This window comes from Danaus plexippus (genome assembly GCF_018135715.1).
Source record: "Danaus plexippus chromosome 13 unlocalized genomic scaffold, MEX_DaPlex mxdp_15, whole genome shotgun sequence".
Taxonomy (NCBI): Eukaryota; Metazoa; Arthropoda; class Insecta; order Lepidoptera; family Nymphalidae; genus Danaus; species Danaus plexippus.
In genome coordinates, this window is record NW_026869849.1 from 2734396 (window position 1) to 2758259 (window position 23864).

At 31.9% G+C, this 23864-nt stretch overlaps 1 protein-coding gene and 1 non-coding gene across 4 annotated transcripts in view; both read left to right on the forward strand.

Moving 5' to 3' along the window:
* LOC116770245 (matrix metalloproteinase-2-like) overlaps nt 1-23864 on the forward strand; it is a 104977-nt gene that overhangs the window by 33218 nt on the left and 47895 nt on the right. For 2 of the 3 annotated variants that reach the window (XM_061527609.1, XM_061527611.1), the window contains 2 exons: nt 252-374; nt 668-837. In XM_061527609.1, the coding sequence (XP_061383593.1) occupies nt 252-374; nt 668-837 (293 nt within the window). Of the gene's footprint in view, nt 1-251; nt 375-661; nt 838-23864 lie in introns of all 3 variants that reach the window. The other variant, XM_061527610.1, reaches the window with a different exon arrangement.
* Nucleotides 3664-3736, forward strand: Trnak-uuu (transfer RNA lysine (anticodon UUU)). The gene has a single exon. It is a non-coding gene; the product is annotated as a tRNA-Lys (tRNA).

A 23864-nucleotide genomic window follows, 5' to 3' on the forward strand; every position in this document is an offset into this window, starting at 1 on the left:
ACCTTTTTAACCTAATTATTGATATATTCGCATTATTTTACGGCAGAACTGACCGGCTGGATAATTTATTGCTAAGGATAGTTCCCTGACCCGGATTTTATCCAAGCCCTTATAACACCCACTGATTTATAAAGTAACTGTAAGAATCGAGACATGGTTTCATAGTGCGATAAAAAATGACACCTTTTATGTCCTAATATTGTTTGTTTGTGAATGTAAATTAAAGTTTTTTTTTATTATTTCCGTTCCAGAAAGGTTATCTCGAAATGTTCGGATATTTAAAGAAGGGGAGACCAGAAGTCGGTAACTTACTGATGGGGGACGTGTCACAGTCTTACGAAGACGACTTCAGGATTGCCATCAAGACCCTACAAGTATGTATCAGCGATAATTGTATTCAGTCTTATAATATAGATTATATTATCATTCATATGAAAAGATATTAGATTTAAATAATCCTAAACTGTTCAATTTATTGCTTCGCAAACTTAATACACTTTTTTTTCTCTAAAATATAATTTTATTTAATAAATAACTCCTGACTATACACAAGCCACTATTATTATATTTACTAACAAAAACATTTTTTTATATATATATATAAATACATTAAATTAATATAAATTAATAAACGTGATTATGATGATAAAATTTTAAATACTTACAGGAGTTCGGAGGCATACCCGTGACGGGTGTTATAGATAACGCGACGAAAGAATTGATGAAGAAGAAGCGATGTGGCCGACCTGACAGAGAACCCGGAGAAGAAAACGGCAGCAGGAGGAAAAGATTTGCCGTACAGGGGGAGAAGTGGAAACACACTAACTTAACTTGGAGGTAAGTTTATTATAGGTTCGTGCCACTGGGCGACCCCCACACAAAACTCACTGTCGAGCCAGGGCAGTGAGCAGTCTGTAAGAGGATTTCTCCCCGAAAAAAAAAAAAAAGGTCGTGCCAAGAAATGTGTGTAACAGTGAAGCGTTCATATAAAACAAATATATTTTTGTTCATATTTTCTTAATATTAAATTCATTAAAGCAATCTTAGTTTATGTGATATACAATAAAATTTGTTCAACTCAAACAAACTTATCTTAAATATTTTGTAAATTAGACATCTCAAGTAATTGTAATTATATTTGATATGATACGTTTAGAACGGTTCCCAATAATATTTGTCTATTTAGTATACATGTGTAAGTGGTAAAATTCACCATTTTACATAAACAAAAATGCAACGTTGAATTGAATTTATAGGTAAAATATATATAAAAAAAATAATAACTACACCTTAAAATTTGGTTTCTTATAGAATCTATTCCTGAAATAAAAGTACATACATAGAACTCGACTCCTTTTTGATTTTTAAAAACGCTTAGCGCCATCTGTTTTTATTATTTTGAATTTTGTTTATCAACATAACTTCTTTATTCTTTAAACTGCTACGAGTAATATGCTCGCTAGATGGCGGTAATTAGTAAAGCGCCATCTATCGCTTTATTAATAATTTTAAATATTATCCACTCGTCACTAGATGTCCGTAAAGGTACCATTTAGACATTTTAAAACTAGTATCGTATTTATTAATTAAAAATATGTTATGTATATATAGAAATAATTAAAAGTTCAGAATAACAAAGTATTACTTTGTTTTTCGGACTAGATGATTAATTGAAACATTTATTCAATATTATTTTGACTTCACGAAACTAGATTTAGGAAGGAAAATATTGTCTTCAGGAATTTAAAACTTAATATGAAGAAATACAAACTCATATCTATAAAGCCGTATCCATTGTACTTCCAACAACACAGTAATACTTTAGGGCCACATAAAATTGATGACAAATAATAGTTAAATCACGAAGATCGTAAAAGTTACGACGCTTTCCGCGTGCCTTAATTAAAAGAATATTATGTCCATCCGACGCCGCTGAGTGTGATGCCTATTGCAAACTACGAATAAACGAGGGGATGTTCTGCTCCAACATTTTATATTACCCTCCACAAACGTTCTATGAGTTAAGTACTTACATTACTTAGTGGTCTTGTATCTTAAAAACAAAGATCGAGTGAAACGTCTTAAAGTAACGTTAGCATGTCCACGATAACAATCATAAAAGACAAGGTTTGTCTGAAGTAGTCTTAAACTACCGTCTGGCGGAAACTCGGTACATTGAGTCTCGTGTAGTCTTTTCCAAGTTGAAACAACATCGGGGCACGCAGCTAATTTGTAAAGTTCACAATCACCTGCAATCTGCAGCTCCAGCTCTATCCGTTTGCGAATTAATGGTTTGTCAATATTGCTGGCCATTAGTAGATGTTGTGTAAACCGACGATAAAACTGCCATCGCGTTCTTTCGCCGTGTTTATTAGGACGAAGAGATTCGGAACAGTAAAGAGCTTTACGTACTAGCTGTATAAGTATATGAATACAACAATAGTAGGTATTTGTTTTTATCTACGATAGCCTATTTCCAGGTCTTGATATATAATATTCGGAGTTTAGTAATACATATATTCATAAAAAAATATGTTCACATTGAATTTTGACGCTAGTTTTTTTATAAGCATTACCGGTAATGCCGTTTGGAATTGTACCATCTATGAATCATCGGTCAACTTAATGTAAAGAGTTTCGCAAAATCTTGCTTGCGAATACTTTTCACAGCTTTTTTTCTTTTTATTTTAAAAATGTATACATTTTAAATATAATTCTTATTTACATTTTCACATGTTTTTGGTTTCGGGCCAAGAAAATGCGGTTTAGGTGTAAATTTGAATTCCACTAAATCTTCCTTCGGTCACAAATTAGGAAGTGGCTGTCCGATTGAGAGAAGAATATACCAGAGGTTCGGATTTTGATAGTAACTTTAAAACAACAAATATATTTAAAGCATAAGTGGCAATATTTACAAGTGTCTGCGTTTCTAAATTAACATAAACTTGACTTGATAGACTTGCAAAAATAACTATAACTATAACCATAGTCATGTCTATTCGGTAGTAATGTGTATAATTTAATATTTCATATATTTAGTAACGAGACTTTTACAACCCTACTATTTAATAGCTATGTGCGATGTGAAGCGTTACTCAACAGTTTATTTGCTGAAGCTAACTGAAATAAACAGGCCTTGTGTTTGAGACACCCAATAGCGATAGTTATTACATGGAAATAAAGCCATTGTTTTCGCTGTGCCACTGACAGTTGGATGATGGCTACATTCCGCCCCCCGCCGTGCAGCGGCGCTGTCATCGCCATTCAAACGACACTACGGTATTATACAGAGGAATGATATGCATAGAAATATAAATTATGTTAAAATTAACATTATTACGTAAGTTCAAAAATAACATTTGTTGTCAAAACGAAACAGGTAGAATAGCTATTAAAAAATCTACTTTAAGGTATATATTTCTTTTTATTAATCTTTTTTCTATCTTTCAAATTTAATAAAAATAACTTAATTTGATATTATTATTTGAATGTAGCGTTCGTATAATTTCTTACCAGCAACGCCATCTATCAAGAAATTGAGATTTAAGAAACTGTTATTCTAAATGTATATATATTAAATAATTAATAAAAAGGTAATTTTTAAATTAATAACTTGAATATCTTATAATTATATAAAAGTGCTTTTCAACTTATTGAGCATCTGCCCGGATAGCTCAGTCGGTAGAGCATTGGACTTTTAATCCAAGGGTCCAGGGTTCAAGTCCCTGTTCGGGCGTTTCTTTTTATTGTAATTTTGCATATAATAATCTACATTTTTTAAATATCTTTTAAAGATTTTTATATGTTTCATGTGATTTTGTATAGCAAATTAAAACAGGACTTGAGTATTCTGTGATTATTTTCAAAATAATTCTGTGAGGTTCGTACAATTAAATTTAACCTCAATAGAATTGCGGTCCGAAGGGCTTTTCTTTATAGCTGACCAAAAAGGTTGTATATATCAGTATGGCTTTAATTTATTGATTGGCTGATTAGTATGAAACCCTATTAGGGCTGTCTCGATGAAATGTGTCGTCACACGCGGACCATAAAAGAGGCTTCAAATTTTGCATGTGTGTGGTTTCCTTAGTTTTTACAAGATCCCAGGTTTTGATAGGAATCAAACTGAATGAGTTGAACGTCCTAGGAAGTCTTATTTACATTATTATATGAACAAACACTTCATAGGCATAATGCAAACGTTAAACAATACCAAGACCGAAAAGCTTAACGAATTGTCATCCCTATGATAACTAAAAATTAAAAGTCCCAACATTTACTCTTCGGTCATGACCAGCTGAAACTATAATTTTGTATGTATGTTATTTAATTAGCTTTATAATTATATTTTTCTAGGAGTATGACGTGCATATGCATAATGTTTTACGATAATAGTTAGGTACCGTGAAAAGTCAAAGTAATGATGATTAATAAGTTGAGAGTTTAGTCGATCATCGATATGAAAAACGATATATTTTATTTTGTTATAAAATTATATTTTACTGTGTTTGTATTGTATTATGTGTGCGTGTGTGTGGTGTGTGTGTGTGTGTGTGTGTATGTATGTGTTACATATCGGAATGTCACTCCTCTATGCAATAATAGAGTTAATCCAATCGATAGATTTGACTCCTTTCAATACAGCCGTTGGTGTTCCTTGGAGAATTTTTTTTGACGCTTAAATTAATTTTTGAACTATAACAATTAATTATAAGCAGTTTTTTTTATATTTTTCACAAATTTATTCCTGTTGTTATTCACAAGAACGGAAGTACTATAAAGATTTTTTTTAACACCATATAGATTATAAAATCGAAAGGTGAAAAATACGAACAGAAGTGGCCTTTACAATATGCCATATATTTCCAATGGCCGGAGAATAACTTCATATAAAAATAATAATAATAATATACCCAAGTGTGTCCCTTTGTGTCCCAATGAATAAATTTGCACATAAATAGATTTGCAGACATGTTGATAGATCTAGTCGGTTTGTAAATAAAGTGGATGGATATATTCGAAGTAAAGAAACTGATTTTTTTTATATAACAATCTTTATAAACATTATAAACAAGAGGTTTAGATATTCAGCCGATGTTGTGGACATTTGAATATTCATTGTCACGTTATCAAAATGGGCATTAATAATTATAAAGATTTAACATTTACAAGTGACAATATTAATTAAGTTTTTTTTTAATCATAGTGATTGGCCGCTTCAAATTAATTTAAGAGCACAGCATATAATAGATAAGGCATGGCTAAAAACAAATATAAAATTAACTTACCCTTAAAAACATTAAAGTATCAATTTAATAATTAACTTACAAATATTCACAACTATTATAAGAACATAATAATAATGATAAAGAAAAATTGTTGTTGTGAATTATTATATTTGGCTGAATCAAATGTCAATTCTTCCAAATGGGCGGCGATTGTACAATTTGAAAAAGGAATATAATGGTTAGCGCGTTCTTCACGTAGCGACACTTGAATGTAATATGAATATGCGGACATTTTGAAATGACTATTGCTCTGTTATTTTTGATTTATGTTTTAACATTTAAATAAGTGAATAAGTGCTGTAAATATTTTGAATAGTGTGTTTCGTGCTGGTGATTGTCGTTTGATAGACCAGTTTATTGTTTTCTATGCATTCCATTTATTCTCTAAGTATTCTCTCGTGTATCTGACCTTCGACAAAAAGGAAAAGAAAACTCAGAAGCTTCATAAGTTTAATAAATACAGACGTCGTAATGAATACTAATGTAAATGTTTTAAAGTTTTAATCTCGCGCTCTAATTAAAAAGTTTCATGATGCCAGCTAAAATTATAATAGAAATGTTAATTTATTATCATATATTTACTTTTATAATAACCTGATGACGTCACTCTTTTATTTGGGAGCAATTATTTTTTAATTTGAATATCGAAACGGAATTCTATATATCTTCTGGAGGAATCCCAGCCAGAGCCAAGTATATTCCAATTAAGGGGAAGCTCTAGCGAGTTCGCAGGCTTGTGCGAAGCGATCACTCACTTGCACTTTTAATTAATTTATTTATCGAGTCGCGAATCGACGGCGCAACTCGTGCCGCCGCCGCGCCCCTCCCCCGACTATAAAAGCTGCGAACGAGCCGCTCTGTACGTCAGTCTTCTCAGGGACGCCGCGAGCGGTGGTCCTGATGGGAAATGTGTCGGGAAGACGAGGGTTACTTTTAATATATGTATAATGTAGTAATGTAATTCGGGTACTGGGATGTGTTTAGGGTCCGGTTCTTCGTACAGCGATGGTGGCGGCCTTGAGGTGAGTGTGTGTACGCGCGCCGGCGAGTCGATAGCCCGAATGCCGCCCGCCCACGCGCTTGCACTACAGCTGTTTTATTTGACAACGTGTCAGACCCCTACTATTTAATTTCGATATCTAAATATCATTTCTAACTCACGCGTATCTTCTTTTGTACTAATAAATCTGATCAGTCCAAAAAATATATTTTATGCTTATACTTTACATATTTTGACATCTAAATTTTTTGTAAGGATTATATTTCTCTATAAAAATGATTCGCGATTTAATTAACTTCCTTAAACCAAACTGACTTAAAAAGTTATAAATTTTAGTGATATAATCCTCTTTCCTAATTCTCACGTATCACAAAATTCGTTTAAAAAAGTTAACCGTCTACAGGTGTAGATTCTGTTCACTTTAATATTCAAACGTAGAAGCATTAATTAGACGAAGATCTAAAATCTGCATCAATGTATCAAGCAATTCAGATAGCACTTGGTTGTTAGCCAAGTATTGAAAGTAATTACTCAAGAACTAGCTCTTAATTTGCCTAATTCACCCCCAGTGTATATCGCGGAATTTAATGGGTTATTCGAACGACGATCATTGCCATCAGATATTTTCAGGACAATGATGTTATAAAATATTTTTTCATAAAAAGACTACATATCGCTTGATAATTCATGGTATTAGCTGAATACCTGAGTAGTACTCGCATTAACCGCCGCCCGTTTTAAAAGCATAAATTTTATATGTGTAACCTGAATATATAATACTATATTTTTGGTTACAAGAAACAAAATTCCCTTTTATAATTTGTTCTTCAACATCCGCAACTAATACAAGAAGTACAATCAATCTCTGTTCGATGAAATAAAATTTCTAAAGTTTGTAGACAAGTTCCCGGGGAGCTCTCATGTTGTATGCTGTAACACGTACTCTATACAAGGATATTCTCTACGATCTTTTCAAACCAAGCCGTTTCTTCATTCGTTTCCGATCTAATAAAAACCTCCTTAAACCAAGTTAGACGTTTCGAATATTAGATCGCTTAATTGAAAATCGATTATAGTTTTCAAATAAACATCGAGTAGAATCAAATGTTAAGTAGATTTTTTATATAATTATAAAAATCATTCGATTAAAATACATTCAAAATGTATTTGTTTCTAAAAACGACTAACATGTAACATTATTCTTAATGTTGTCATCGAGTATCAATCACAATTTCTTTAAATTCATAATTCCCTAAAGCCCCAAAGAAAATAAATAATTTTCCCTTAAGTGTCAGTTTTGTAATCCAACGCAAATAATTTAATAGGCGGGCGGTTGCGTATTGTCGTCATAAAATAGCGATAAGAAAGAAAACAGCCCTCATTAAGAAAGAGCTTTTACCTCCATTATTTAATTGCGGGATTGATACGTCCGCATCTCGTCCAATGTGACTCGAGTTCCTTATTTGGATTGAAAAAAATGTTTCCACTAATGACACGTGACGGCAAAGAGATTTCGAAAAGATACAAATTTTTAATTCAAACTACGTTTTGTTAACGCCAGTCCACTGCTAATAAAATTTTTCTTCTTCAATAACTCATACTTTTTAAATTACATAAAATTAACTTTGACCGGGATCCTATTTTTTTAGTATGTCGATAGAAAATGTGACCATAAGGTCACCAGTCATAAGCTTTTGAACGACCTCACGATTTGCTTGAAAAAAGACTTCTTCTATATTAATTTGAGCAGATTTCAAATAAGCTCTCCGTTTTACATAAACGTTTTTGCTTTAAAAAATTCGTTACACCTTTCTCAAAAGCTTGGACATGGTAAGTATCGGCAAATTGGAGTATAATAATTTTGTTAACTTTCAATATTTCCACTGACACCTATCCTTGACTATGTTTGTATTAAGTTTTTCCTGCAACCAAGAAATCTCTGTTTTAAATAAAACCTAATTTTTAAATAAACCAACTTGTAAAGATTGTGAATTTAAAAACGAACGACATTGATTGAAGCAAATTTGCTATTAATCAAGTTAACTTTATTTCAATAAAGCCAGTCTGATTCCTTGTTAATTGCGAAGCACAATGGACTGAAAAATCAGATGCAACAGAGCTAGCCGTCTGGAATTGCAAATTTGCTGTAAACAGCTAAATTAAATAAAAAAAAAACACCTTCAACGATTCCAATAATTAACTAGCGTCTTTAAACAACATCACGAAACAATAACTCATTATATTCAAACATTTCTTAAATGCAACAAAATAATTTCGAGTGTCAAAACTGTTTACGAACTGAGAGCTTGACCGCTTTTAATTGTTCTATTTAAATACTCGGATGATTCATTAAGCCTTTGGCTGTTGATTCAAATTTCTCTCGCATCCACCCCACTCGTGGTGATTTAAAACTCATTTATGTTCGGTTATTGGATCCACGTGCCACTTCAGAACCTATTATAACTGTTTGTGTATCGGAATAGTCAATATTGATGTCACCCGATAACAAATAAAAAGCTTTTCACATATATTTTTACAAGCTATTATCCAACTTGAATTGAATGTGCAGATTTTGTAAAAATCTTGAAACTGCGCTTTAAAAAATATCCTCGAACCATTAAACAAAAACTTACTTTGGTTCAGTTTGCATGACAATTCGTATAATTTTTTTAACGTCATACTTGGTCATAGATGTCGAACTAATTATTTTTGTGAACTCCAAAAAAGATATACAAATAAATCTCGCTCCATTCTATTAACAAGACATTTTTGATTGTTCCCTTTACGTGTAATGTAAATAATAAATCTTATTTTTCTAATGTAATCGCATTAAAAATGAGACTAGAGAAATATAAAAAAAAAAATGCACTATTATACTGCTATTTTAACAACGCTATTTAAATGGCGGTGAGCTGAAATAGAAATATTCATTTTACCAGCCACCAGAGATTGAAGGGTAATATGATTTTTAGTTTTAAAAGAATTTTCTAAGCTAACTGAATTGTAACTGTTTAATCTTTAATCAGCCTCAGTGGTTAGTAACACAACACTTTTATGGTTAGAGGCATCATCATTTCGTGCATTCTTCACAGTCGCTAATGCTATTTTCTGTAGACAAAGATTAATTTTCAGGTATTGAATTTATTTATTGTATTTTATCACTTTAATTCAGTCGTCAAGAAGTTTCACATCGGTAGCTACAGTCAGGGATAGGGACTTAAAATTGAATAAAAAGTTGTCCTTCAAAATGTCTTTACCCGAGGAAGAGAAAGATAAGAATATAAACTGTTTTCATTAGTGAACTGTTCTTAGAAAGCTTTACTGTTTCATTAATATCAGAATAACATACTCACATGTCCTTTGACATATCGGTTTAGACGAAATTAGCGAAAAGTAATAGGAAGCAACAAGATTTCGAATACCGATTTTTGGCCATGGGTACGTTATAATTTTTCCTAAAGTGGCCTAATGTTTATATTAATATTAATAATTGACCCTCTATATAACAAGGTTTTTTTTTACCTTAAAATAGACGTTTTTTTGTCAACATTGTCCGCCATGAAGCTTTGTTTAACTTTTTTTTTAAAGAGACTATTCACCTTTTGTTAAAATTAATCGTTTCATATATACATATATTCTGCTAAAGTCAAAAAACCAAATTACATTTTGTTTTAAAAAAAAAATGCAACAATACAATCAAAAAAACCATTCCGTCTCCAATTTCCTAGGAATCGAATTTTATCTAAATAAGGAATAACTGAAATCAGTTTTATATGAGAATTTGAAATTAAGATTATCATATTCAATAATAGTAGAATTCCTTGGAATGATATCAGTAAGTTAAACTAATTCTTGAACAAAACCTATGAAAGTTATAGGAATATTATATAAAAATGACTTCTTTCGTCAGTTACGCTTCAAGAAAGAACCGATTTTTGTTAAATTTCATACGGCGATAGATAGGACTACGGAGATGAATAGGACTATTGCCCCGATACCGAATAAACTAATCATGATTTTTTTGGCATTTGACATGGCTTACATAACTGGCGTATTGTTGTGGGCTTATTTTATACTATGCATATTAAACACTTATGTGAAATATGCAAACTATTTAAGCAGTAAATAAATCGTACCAAATTCAACGACAATTCATCGTAACCGGATGCATTTTATCAGGCACGGATCTAATTAAAGTTAATTAAACCAGTCAAGATTCACAATATTCATGAAAATATTAATGGCGCTCGGCGGATTAAGCGTGTAATTTTTTTTTTTGTTTTAATTTTATTGTTTTATTCGAAAATGAATCAGCTTTAAGTATTTTAATTAACGCAATGTCATCATTTTTATTTTACGTTCCCAGTTGTATTGTTGCCAGAAATATTTGAAAGGAGCTTGTTTATTATTGAAATGTCGATGTATTCATAAAATAAATAGCTCATAAGACTATTATTTGTTGCAGTTATAATATGCATATTTCAATTTGGTATTTTGTTACTGTTGGTAGTTGTATGGGAAAATTCTGGTTTTCGTATCTGGTGGCGCCCTAGACGTGCCGGCGCCGTAATATTATGCAAGGTCGCTGTAATCGACTCTCAGCACTCCATGGTGTTTAACCCGACATTGTTTTATTTACGTATTACAATGTCGCTTATGCCTTATGGTTAGCGGTTGGGGTTATGCGGGAAAAAGTCCTTATTTATTCATGCTCTGTAGATTAGGTAATTTTTTGAGTGACTTAAGGATTTATTTTAAAAGAAAGACTCTCAGATTTGTTGTATTGCTGATTTTGTTATCACTCAAATTGTAAGCTCAATCATACTTTTCCTTAGGTTGGTTTTTTAGGAACTAAAATGAAAAACGTAAAATTTCACTTAAAATCGAATTCATACCTGAATTTCGCCTGAGAGAAGGAGTATTCTGACCGGCATCAAACTAACTGTCGAACGCATAGCAACCCCGACTTGGAGCATTTCGCGCGCCATTTTTATTTTGACATAATTCCGTTTTCAATTCCTAGCAGCGTCGTCTGCGAGATTGGTGCGTAAAACTCGCGTTAAGATCCGAGCGGTTGCGGGGCGGTTATTGTCGACTGTAACCAGTTTATGCCATTGCAGTGTAAAGAGATAAGGTTCTTTATGTGTGTAATCATTTTGTGTTACGACGGACTTTGTCGTTCGTGAGTGTTATTAAGGCGTCCCGTCACCGGCTTTTATGCCGTGATTTTTAAAGTGCACAATGCGGCTGTAGCGTTGATGTGGCGGAATAAAGAAAAATTGTATTTGACGTTTATACAAATTGAAATTTTCGCTTAGTCTTAGTATAATTAAGTTTTCCTTTTAGTTTTTTTTTTTTTGTTAAACAGCGAGCGTTCTCTCGCTTCATTTCAACAGCATGATTAAGAATTTAGTAAGTCACAGCTAATATGAATGACAACGGGTCCAGTTACTCGGCATTCATTTCCCTCGGCGCACCTCTCTTATAATAACTTACACGGTACCAACGCCTTAAGATACAAATATACATGTAGGATGTGGTACACAGGGACCATAACCACCATAGACAGCCGCGCTGTCTCATAATTGTATATTTTCAGCTAGCAAAGTAAATAAATTATTCCATTTATTACGTATCTTTTTATGAGGCGGAACGGCTTCTTTATAATGAAACGGGTGAATGTATATTTGGAGATTGAATAGAATAAAATTAGAAGAGGGCAACAATTTCGCCGTTTGAATTGCTGAGCTCCAAATACTTTTATACATATCTGATGAAGGTGCAGGCTTTGGCGCCCTATAATCCAGATTCGACCCTTGAATACAAGCGAACGAGCGGGTGGCCGAAGTTCTAGAGTGGCCCTTCAATCAGCCCTTCCTTGCGGGCATGCGCGGGGGTGGGTTTTGAGCGGAGGGGGAGGGGGGAGGGGAAGAGGGCGAGTCTGCTACGAGGACCTTTGAGCTCAGACTCTTTGACACGAGCCACTGGCGCACTCTTCAAGTAATGATTCATTCTGCTGATGACTGACGCTGCTAATGCCACCGTTTGCCCCTCTATAATATTTGGTTAAGGATTAAAAATGCGATCTCTTTGATTTTCTATCGTTGTATAAGTAGTTTTGATTCTATGCTTAGAAAACAAAATTATAATGACAATTCATTCTTTTATTAAATATAGATCTATGTAAAAGTTTTGTTTGAATTGATAATTTATCGATGGTGTAATATTGCTAGCAAATAAAATTAATGTTATAATAAACAGCGTTAATGCATTTAAAATGTGTTCTATATCTAAATCAAGTATGGCCCGGTGTACGCGCCACCGCTTGGCGACAAAGATCCTATTGTGTTCGCAATCCGCCAATTATGCGAGACAATGGCGATTCTCTGGCGATTATAACTGATGTATAAAAATATCCGACCGATATTCAATATTATTAAAACCATCAGTTGACTATTGTCTTTTATTAATCCGTTAATTTCGTTCGGATATATTTTCGTTTAATATATAAAGCTAATAGAAAATTTCCAAAATACATAAGTCGGTTGGGCGGAAGAAAAATTTTATATACGAGAAATATTAAAATCCAAACGGTACTAAGTCCGATATAGCGTGTTCACATGTTTAAGTTTTCAGCAGCGTTCATAGCTTAGTACGATGTGAATACACTTTTTGGTGAATAATGCAAGATTCATGGCATGATGTTTGCAATATTTCCAGTTTTCGTATACAGTGGCGCCATCGCAATGGAATATAATATATTCTGTTGGAATCACGAAGTCGGGTCGTTATAATGTCAAAGAAACTATCGTATTACCGGACTCAAAGTCTGCGGTTTGTTTGAACCCGCTTACAGTTATCTGAAAATGTATTATACTAAAAAATGTTAATAAAATATTGCAAATAATCATATATTGTATAAACTTTAATTTTTTAGTCGTTAACTAATCCAAACGCTCTTAATATTCAATCAAATTGGAGAATATTTTGTAAATAGAACTTCGAACATTCAGTTATTAATTTTAATCAAAATATTTTAAATCTTTAATATATTGATTCTACACTAATTCCATTCAATATTTTATCATATGTAGATGCATACCAAAACTAATTATATTTGAAAGATAAAATTAAAAATTAGTCCGCCCGTGATCAGGTTGCCGTAAAGGAATCGAAATTTCGGGATCATGGAGATACGAAATAAAAAAGCGAGCAGTATCAGAGAAACCTATTTCCATTTAATAAAACATAGTCAAATAGAATCAATTTAAAATAATAGTGTTCAGTTGTAATTTTCATAATATTTTATGTAATATATGGTCTTAATTTGAAACTTATACATGCATTTTATACAGTAGAATCCTGGGTGCAATGTATGTATCACGACAATAGCTTGTTCAGCACACAATTCTCGACTTCGTCCTGTATCAAAGTATGAAATAACATTTCCTTAATATATCTCAAACGACGTTCCAGTTTATGTAAATTTTAGCACCCACTTAGAATATTTCTGTGACTATGAACTAACGTGTTTTTATTTATATGTCTGTAAACTGTTCGATATACTATTGGTCGCCATATTATTTGTTTCTCAATATTTTATATAACCGTTTGAAAGACGATTAAATATTTGAGATGAGTAAATGGAGACGGAAAGACTTACAATATTTTGCAATGTGTTTTTGTAATAAGCATAAAGAAATTTTGTTTAAATATTTCAGCTGACATGTACATAACTAAAGTTACATACTTATAAACAATTTGATAATAAAGTTAATTCTAATATAATTTTTTTTTCACATCAAAAGGAAAAGCCTGCAAATTTTATAAAATTCGGCTAAGCTTTTAATGAACTGTACCGGTGAAAGTATTAATTTCAACATTAATTTTGAGTAATTGTGCTCAGAAGTCAGATATTAACAATTTAAATTGTATTTATGTGGGCAGCGTTACCATTTTTGTAATTGGTATTAACGGTATCATGATATATGGATATTAAAATTAATAGAGTACATCTAAATCTAACATAAAACATGATATATAGCAAACGTTTATATAAACATGATCACAATTTATACTAATGTAAATATTTTTTAATGCAATAGGCTTCATACGCACTGGAATCGATGAACATTTTGCCAATGTCAAAGTTTTATATTTATTTGTTGGTTATTACAATACAAAATTACTGTGTGGAAACACGAAGGAGTTTGTCTTTAATTATTTTAATTACTTTTTTCTAATATTTTTTTGGTAAAATTATACCAGCAACTAAAACGACAAAAAAATATACTAATATAATGTTTTTGTTTCAGGTAAGTGACATTGACATCACGTAATAATTAATTAAACCGGTAAGTTCTTTGCAGCCTTGATGAATTAATAAACATACGAAGAGGAACTAAACTTGAATGTATACAAAAAATTATATAGTAACCATTCCTTTAAATAGGATCTTTTTAAAACATTTCTTGTAAACAGTTAAATATTTTAAAAGATATCTTTTTAATCAAATTTTTAGAAGGAAACCTATTTACTAACTTGTATTCCAACACAATTACATAGAGTGGACAAACTAGGGCAGACCTATAACTCAAAACGAAACGATCTATTATTGAATGAAATTTGCATAGTATCAGTGTCACGCATACCTTTAGACGATTAGTTTCTCTAACCTTATAAGCCGAGTGCACATTATGGATTGAGGACGGGACGGGTCCCTTAGCCCCAGAGCACATTAAAGAATTAACCTCATACGTCCGTGGGTCAAGTGCTTTTGAATATCGATGAATATGCTCCGTTATATTTTGAATTGATTACGTATCGATATAATTCTGTCAAAGTTTTTGATCGCTGTCAATATATTACAAAACGATGTAATATATAATTTTTCAATCTGAATTCATCTTGATGGAGTTATATTATTAAAAAAAAATTTTTGCATTATATTTGTATTTTCGTGACAGAAACATGTCATTTGTTACTTCATTAAGAGATCTGCCATTAGCTGATGCTTCCTAAGTTTACTAAGACTTATACGAGTGCTAACGCAAAAAGGTGATTTAATCCGTCTTTGGAATCTCTATAGATGAGGGGGAGTGAATTAATATGAGAGCATAATATAAATAAGAATCACGTCTGTAATAAAGTGAAGGGAGCATTCCTCACACGTTTGAAGGATTATATTACAGCTCGGTCCAACTCGCTCCTATTTGACCTTATTGCTTATAAAAGGAAACGATTTTAAATATATTTTATTGATAAAAAAAATATCCTAAATATTAACCTTTATTATGTTTCATACAAATATTAATAGCATATTTTATTGAAAACTCGATTAATAAGACATTCGTATGAGATGAAGAAGTTACGTCTTTGGTTTAAATATTTTATACGATAAACATATATCTGTTACATTTCCTTGTAAATTATTTTTTGTTTTTATATATCTGTCATACGTGTAAAGAAATAATTGCGGATATTCTAAGAAACGATTAATATTTAACGCGATGAAACCTTTTATTACAGAGATTGAATGATTTGAAGATAGTCTTAAAAAACCTTTGGTACAAGCTCGAAAATTATTCGTCTTATTTCGACGAACACGATTTAAAATGCTTAATATTGAACGTATTGAAAATATATCATTATATGAAAATAATAGAAATATTGTCGTCCACAGAATTTTGTGCGTGTCACGTACTGTATAATGAAAATGATATAGATTGGAGTTAGTAAATATTACTATAAATTTTTTATTCACCACTTCGGTGATGAGTCGAAAGAATTGAAATGCAAAAATATGACATGTTATAGGCCGTCAATAAAGAGCTTATTTTAAAATAGTTTTGTATCTAAATATGTTAAGTATTTTTTTATCTCTGAAAGGGTTATCCCAAGCTGAGTTATTAAAACTGGGCTATAATTTTCAGATTAACATTAATAATGTAAATTTAAATTTTACTAATTTATAGTAAGTTTTCAATTGTCATGTGAAGCTAAATAATGTCGTACTGTTATTTGAATGAAAAAATTCCTTTCAAGCTAAATTTACTGGTGTATAACAAGAAATATTTTTTTTTGTAAAAAGTTACTTTCTGGATGAAAATATATATGTTTTAAACATGCTGTAGTTTTAGATTACTTTAAGAAATACAAGACAGCTAACAAGAATAAAAGAACTAGTGATTCGTTTAAAACTATACTATTCTATACTTCGTAGTTTTAAAATACAATTCAATTTATTGCTACGTCTTAACCTACGAGCTACGTCGTAGCGGTGCTACAGAATCATATTTCTCAAAACTTACATCAAAACTTGAATGATATTAGATACTTTGCAAAAGTTAATATCATATTTTATTTTATTTTGAATCATATGTTAAATTAATTAAGAGTTTATTTGCAATGTAGCCATTAGTTTGTTAATTATTCGGTGTCAGAGACCGCGCCCGCCTGGAGCCGCTGATACGGTTCCTGCTTCGTATTTGGCTTCCCTCATATTTCCTTACAAATGTCACAGTTAAAATACAGTTTGTACACAACACGTTAATATCAAAATGAAGTATACGACTGTTAATGTACTTCAATTTGTTTGACTATTTTCACAAAAATTAAGTGTACAGTTTGATTGAAGTCAGACCATATAGAGTAAGTGAAGTGCAAAATGAAGTTCAGCGTTCTTCATTCAGACACGTCCCAGCATCTCATCCGGCGGTATTAGTGTGTCGCAACAAACTGTAAGATAATTTATTCACGTATAGACCCGAACAACTTAGATTGGTCTTGGAGGCTGTTGTCAGCGAGTGTTATGCTTAATGAAGTTAAACACGTCCCGAGCAACGAACTAACTTAATGTATAACAAATTTTATTGTATCAACACTTAGGGGCTTTCGTTTAACTATTCATACGTCACTTGATGACATTTAAAACGGATCATCATAAACTAGTTATAACTACTTATTTACTAGTTTTTGTCCGCGACTTCGTCCTATTTAATCTCAGGATTAGGATGTACAGATGAGCGGGAGAACTCTGTTGTACCATAGGCAGTGAATAAGTAGATTTTGTATTTTATTAACTTATTATTTTTCTTTTTCGGTTGAACGGGATGAAAGGTACCCAATGTCAGTCTCCTGGTTTCAAGCTACCTCCCAACCTATTTTCAGCCAAATCGGTACAGCCGTTCTTGAGTTATACAAAACTGTAACTGTCATAATTACCTTTTATATATAAAACAATTACAAATTATTTTGTACGTCTATGATATTTGTTTTTATAACTTGTGAGAATACTAAAGCAGAATTCAATATTTTTTTTATCTCGCATATATAACTTTAAATGTTTATTCAACTATTCAAACTTCTTATTCATGTTTATAAAAACGATTCATTATACAGTTATAATATTGTTTTTCTAGCTTGAACTCTACAATTATATGTATAATTATATTATTATTTATTTAACTTTTCCACGCCCTAGGAGCACATGCGAATATTATGCTAATATCGCATATAAAAATTCAAAAACATAACAATTTTTAAACAAGTGTAAGAGTTGATTTAGCAAAAACATTACTAAATTCGATTACCCCCAAGCACATGACACTAACGCCTGAGCAACGTAAGGTTTGCCTGAGTTAACAGCTGGCCAGTGTAATAATAATTTATGAAAACAACCATTTCAGTGAACCGCGCTAGTTGTATAAATTGATAGTTTTACTGGTTACTTTACAGCGAGTTTGTAAGCATGCTCTAACAACGTTTAAAGTCCGACCGTCCAGCTAAAAGGCCATTACAGCTAAGGGTATATGAATTATTTGTTAGCCGGACACGCGACGGCAAGTAATAGGGTGAAATTATTGTGTCAGATACGATCCCACAATCCCCGGACGGCTGTAAACTTCTATCTAATTTTCGCGCATGAATAAAATAGGCCCGACAAATTTGTATAAGCAACTTATATGGAATGAGCCAATTAAACTGGTTTATACATAATGGTGTTATTTAATGAAGCGCATGTAATTATATTAACGGCTTCCATGTCAACCGTGTGATGGTTAAATTGTAATGTATGTCTGTACGTGTTAGTAATTAAAGATTTAAAAGGCGCCGACTCGGCTGAAAGCGACAGTTAGCGTGCGGCGTACGTTAGTTGAACTTATAACACCCAAGCAATCAAACTTTATTATTCAGTGAGGTTCGATACAAGTTTCGTATTCAATATAAATAAATTTAATTAATTTTAATTTCCCTTATATATAATCTCATATAAATAAAATACGAAAGAAATCAAATAAATACTAATATTAAATTTAAAAAAAAAACAACGAAAGAGAATTAATATTTTGAGATACAAATCCAAATAAATGCATGAAAATAGTTTTAGATCTATGTAAACACGCTATCTCCAAGCATTCAGTGTTATTCCGTTAAAAATTCGCTTTACAAAAATACAATTTTTATTTTACCCAAATTTAAAATCCGACCGACAGTGGTGTTCTGAGATAATATTTAAAAGAATAATTAAAATTCTCAACAAGCAACTGTTCAAAATGACTATTAAATGACTATTACTGAGATCACAGTTGACGTATTAGTTGATATTAGATTATATTTTGAATTCTATTCCTTATGTGTATAATAATAAATAATTCATGTCTCAAAGGTTTCTTATTTATAAGAATCGTTTATAAAAATTTGTCATTTATGTTTCGTTTTAAAGCGTTATTCTTATAACAAACTATCATATAAACTTTAAAATTAAAATCGACGTCTGAATTTATTTTAAGATAAATCAGCTGTTTTACTTTTAGCATACAAACTTGCAAATGTTTAAAATAAAAAAAACATTGCTTCTAATTTATTTTAAAAAACAAAAATTATTTTTAAATTTTCCACAATATATTTTGGGCTGGAAACATTTTCAAGCTTTTCAAAGTAAATGCTGTATGTATGGTCAAGTTTTCGTAAAGCGACGAATATGACGATTAACGTATTGCTGGAGCGTTATGCTGAGAATGTTCAGTGAATTCCTCGTAAAATATGCCGTGAAAGCCTTCGAAACATGGATGTAATAGCAGGAATATTATTCTATGAAGTAAGCGCTTCAATATTCACTTAATAGACTGTCGAATTTTCTTTGTCATTAATTACAATGAATGACTCCTTTAAGAAAAGTATATAGAAGGACTTGATTGAACAAAATCTTTTACCACGTTAGCAGTAATTATTTTAGTAATTATTTATTTGCACGTTTATCGGTTTCTGTTCCTTTGGGGGTTTTAGAAAAATTTATAAGTACTAAGTATATAGCATTGGTCACTAAAATATAAAATTTCACACATGTTTGGTTTAGTAGCTTTTGATAATAGAACATACACTTACAAAATTTATAAGATAAATGACAGACAAGTCTTTAAAAAAATCGATTTATAGTAAAAAAAAAATACTTGTAATTTTTATATTTTCAGTCCGTAAAAGTTCTGGGAAAAAAACAAAATTCTCTACTCGCCAAGAAACCTCTAATCGTATGCAGACTTATTTAAAACAAAGGCTGGTATCTCTGTAACCGGTGCAAAACGATGTCTGAAACACAAATTAAAGTATTATCTCTATGCTTCGTGGTGAGTCATGCGGTTGCTCTAAGAAAGAAACGCTCACATCGCCACATACCATTCTATCTCTTTGTTTATCGTTAATTGGAATAAAATAATCAGAATAACACAAAATTTATATAAACTACATAATTAGTATATAGTAAAATGGTTTATAAGTCTATTGAAAAAGGCATCTTATAGAAGCAATTTAATTTAACACCCCAGCTGATCAGCGTTTCAACCCATCTAGCATAGTGTAAGCTCTGCTTTACACCAAATTATATCCGAACGATATTGCAGAATTCTTACAGTGTAAAGAATGAATGCGCACTGTAAAAATTAAAAGCAAAAAACAATATAAAACTTTTACATTGTTCTTAATGCTTGACCTATTTTTATGATGCAGTAGGCTCTACAGAATATAGCGATTTTAGGGACTTTTTAGCTCGATTTAATTATTTAATCAGTTATCTCAATCTTGGTGAAAAATGTACCTATTGGTCATTTGGTATTATGACGAAAATCGAAATATTAAGTTCTTAATATATTTATTTCATAAAAATAACGTCAGCCAGTTAAAGATTTTAAGTGATATGTTATGATAACAAAGTAATCCGACTAACGGTCCACTCTTTAGGAGTCACCATTAAGGGAATATTGGATATTGAAACGGGTATACAATATTCTAAGCCAATTAGCTGGTCATTTTTGCAATGGCACGGCACCCGCCGACACGAGCTAAGCTCGTATAAGCCGGTTATACTCGCAACGAATCTAATTAAAGGACACTGTGTTTGTCCGAAATGCTGACAGTTACCATTGTTTTTTCCTCCGCGTAACCATTTCAAAGGCTGCTTTAATTGGTCTGTTTGTTAGGAAGGTTTTAAACTCCTGACAAAAAGAGTTGAAACACAAATGTGACCAAGTAATGCAACAACCACAGTCGCTCAAAATTAATACGATTGTTTTGTTTTCCCTTGGTAAATTTATTCCTTGTTTAGAATAATGAAACGGGAGCGTATACGCTCAGGGAAATCCATTCTCAAACAATTTAAGATGGAGTCCTCTAATGCGCTACAATTTTTCGTCGAAATGTATATGGCGAACGGCCGGTATTTTATCCCACGTTGTATTAAAGTTTACTTCATACCACGACTATTGCATCCTAAGGTGGTTTTCATATGATAATTAATATTCGACTTAATATTACTTCACTTTAGTCTCTCCGTTCTGTTATTTCGAAGCAGCTGATGGTATACTTGTAGAATATCAATCGCTACAATAAAATACCGCATTCGCTTGTAACATGCGAGGTGACTGCGAAGCACGCTTCAGTCAACAACGTTAAGTAAAAGAGTTTCGTGCGCTGTAATTTAGTAGAGAGCATTGAAATATTCGTGTTTAATCTGAATAACATGCCGATATGAACAACGGGGGGAAGGAAACATTAGGGTGTATTATATACTATATTAACCATTTTGGAAACCACTCGAATATTTCTTGTAATACGTAACGATTTTTTAAACAAGTCACTTATAATCTTGAATAAACTTAACACAAAATTTTGACAATTTTCTCCTTATTTTGTGAATTACTAAATTTGCTTTATTTGGGATAATCGTTAGTTTAATAAGGTTAGCAGCTATCACTAAGTAGTTTTCTAATCATTTAAGATTTCGTTTGTCTATTATTGAACGATTTTACGCTGAACATTAACCTAAGATATATGTAGTGTACAAAACGTTAAAAGTTTGTGAGTTGAAGTTTAAAGTTCTCAGAAGCCGCTGTCCCCAGCCCACTTCAGAGGCAAGGGCGTAAAAATGACAAAGATAACAAATAAACTTGACATCCGACCCGCAAATACATTTCTGTCAAAGTGTGTGCCCTAAAAGCTATCTCTGCTCAAAGTAATACGCATTCGATGTTGCGGTGACTTCAATATCACCAGGACCTTTATAATGTAATTTGTCCCTCTCCACTTTCTTTCCTCGAAACTTAAGGTTTTATTGAAATATTGAATATCAAGTGGAGTCGTTTCTATTATGATTTTTATCAAAAATATTTCAGTAGACAATTTCGCTTTGAATATGGAAATTGTTTTGTATAGTACTAAATTTATTTCATGGTTTCCCATGTTAAAATTTTCCTTTCATACCAATGTGATGGTAGATTTATTTTTTTAATATATTGAGTTTTAATAAACTCAACCTAAATGTGTAAAAAAAATGTACAAGTAATAAACAAAAATCCAATGCTACGAAGGTTTAAAATTGCGATATCATTGCAAACAAATTATATTTCAATATAACGTTCAGAGTTGAATGTTTTACGGTATCTATAAAAAACATTGTTTCCCAAGTGAGCTGATTTGTAACAGGAATAAACTCCGTGAATGTATCTTGCGGCTTCCATTCGACCGCGGAATCTGACACCGGGCCCTAGACTGGTGTAGATATCTTTTCTCAGACGCGAATAGACGGCTAGAATTATAGATATTATATCGATAAATGATACGCATATTAACTTGCAATATTGTTTACCGACATCAAATACTTGTTTCATACTCAACCAATTAATAAGTCACTGTTTTGAAGTCAATATTTGAAAAAGTCGTCGATTAAGCAAATTGATATTGTTAAATAAATAAACGTACGTACGATTTAAATTCAGAAGAAACTAGTAAAGAAAGTGTGTAAAAAATACAATCAACATATTTTCTTTCATATCCGCAAATATTCATGTTATTTTAGATAGCGTGCACTGCAAAAAATATCTAGCTCACCTATCTCCATTCCATTTGAAATTACGGAAAGCTTTGCTTAAAATAAAAAAAAAATGGTGGCGAAGACAAATTTCATCGCATGCCTCAGAGCAAACCACTCAACTAGTGAAAAATTTCTTTGCTTTTATTTCTAGACGAGCTGACACTCGATCGCTTACGCTGGTGTCACTTCGCCGACTTGATTTATGCGACCAATATGGCGGTGGATGTCACTCCGTTGCTATATCCAACGGCTCATATTATCCATATATGACCGCTTCATTTCCATGCAAAATATTCAGCGATTGCTAGCGTAATAACTTTCTCGGTTCTCCTATCACTGCACACCATACATTTTAAGGTTCAATCACAATATTATAATTATGTAATGTGTTTACGACACATATTTTATTCTGATTAATATAAAAACTTCTTTAGTTTCATAAAAATATTTTTCCTAGTTTTTGCTTCAAATAACGATTATCCAATTTATAATTTCATTTCTACAAACAAAGCAGCAACGTTATTGTATCGTATCACAACACTCTCACGAATCCCTATATTATATAAATGTCTGCTCGTGTAATTACAATAATATAATTTACGTACTAGTCTGTCTAGATAGCTGCAGTTGCATGTGACACAATCTAGAACACGCTCCGCTGATAGTTTTTACTCTATTAAACAACACCCTATTGTATAGAATGAGAGCCCTTTTAAATGCATATAAGTATCAAAGGATTCGTTTAAAAAAAACTACTGGATACTCGATATAAAGGTAAAGGAAAATTATATGCTTTTGAACCATGGCAAAAATTTTCCATAAGGATACAAAGGAAGACATAAGTAGGTGGTTCGGAGGACACCTCCAGGCCCTCCAGCCTCTAAGTAGGTCGAATAATATGACGGGCCTTTGAGTGCACTCGGAACCCTCCCACTGAGTGCCTCTCGTGAATACTCCTTACTAAAATCGCTCGATTTGGCATGATTTTAAAATGCCGATAATAAAATACATTCTATGTTATTTAATTTATAATACAAGACTACTTGGCTTTGATTTGAGATACCTCAGGTTCCCTTTTGTTCTCCTTGATTTTTAACTAACTAAAAAATTGAATTTTCTTTTCGATTGTATATTATTTTCAAGAAAAATCCGGCTAAACTTTGGTGTAATATGAAATAATTACGCGCTTTAAATAAAATACCTCCAAGACATT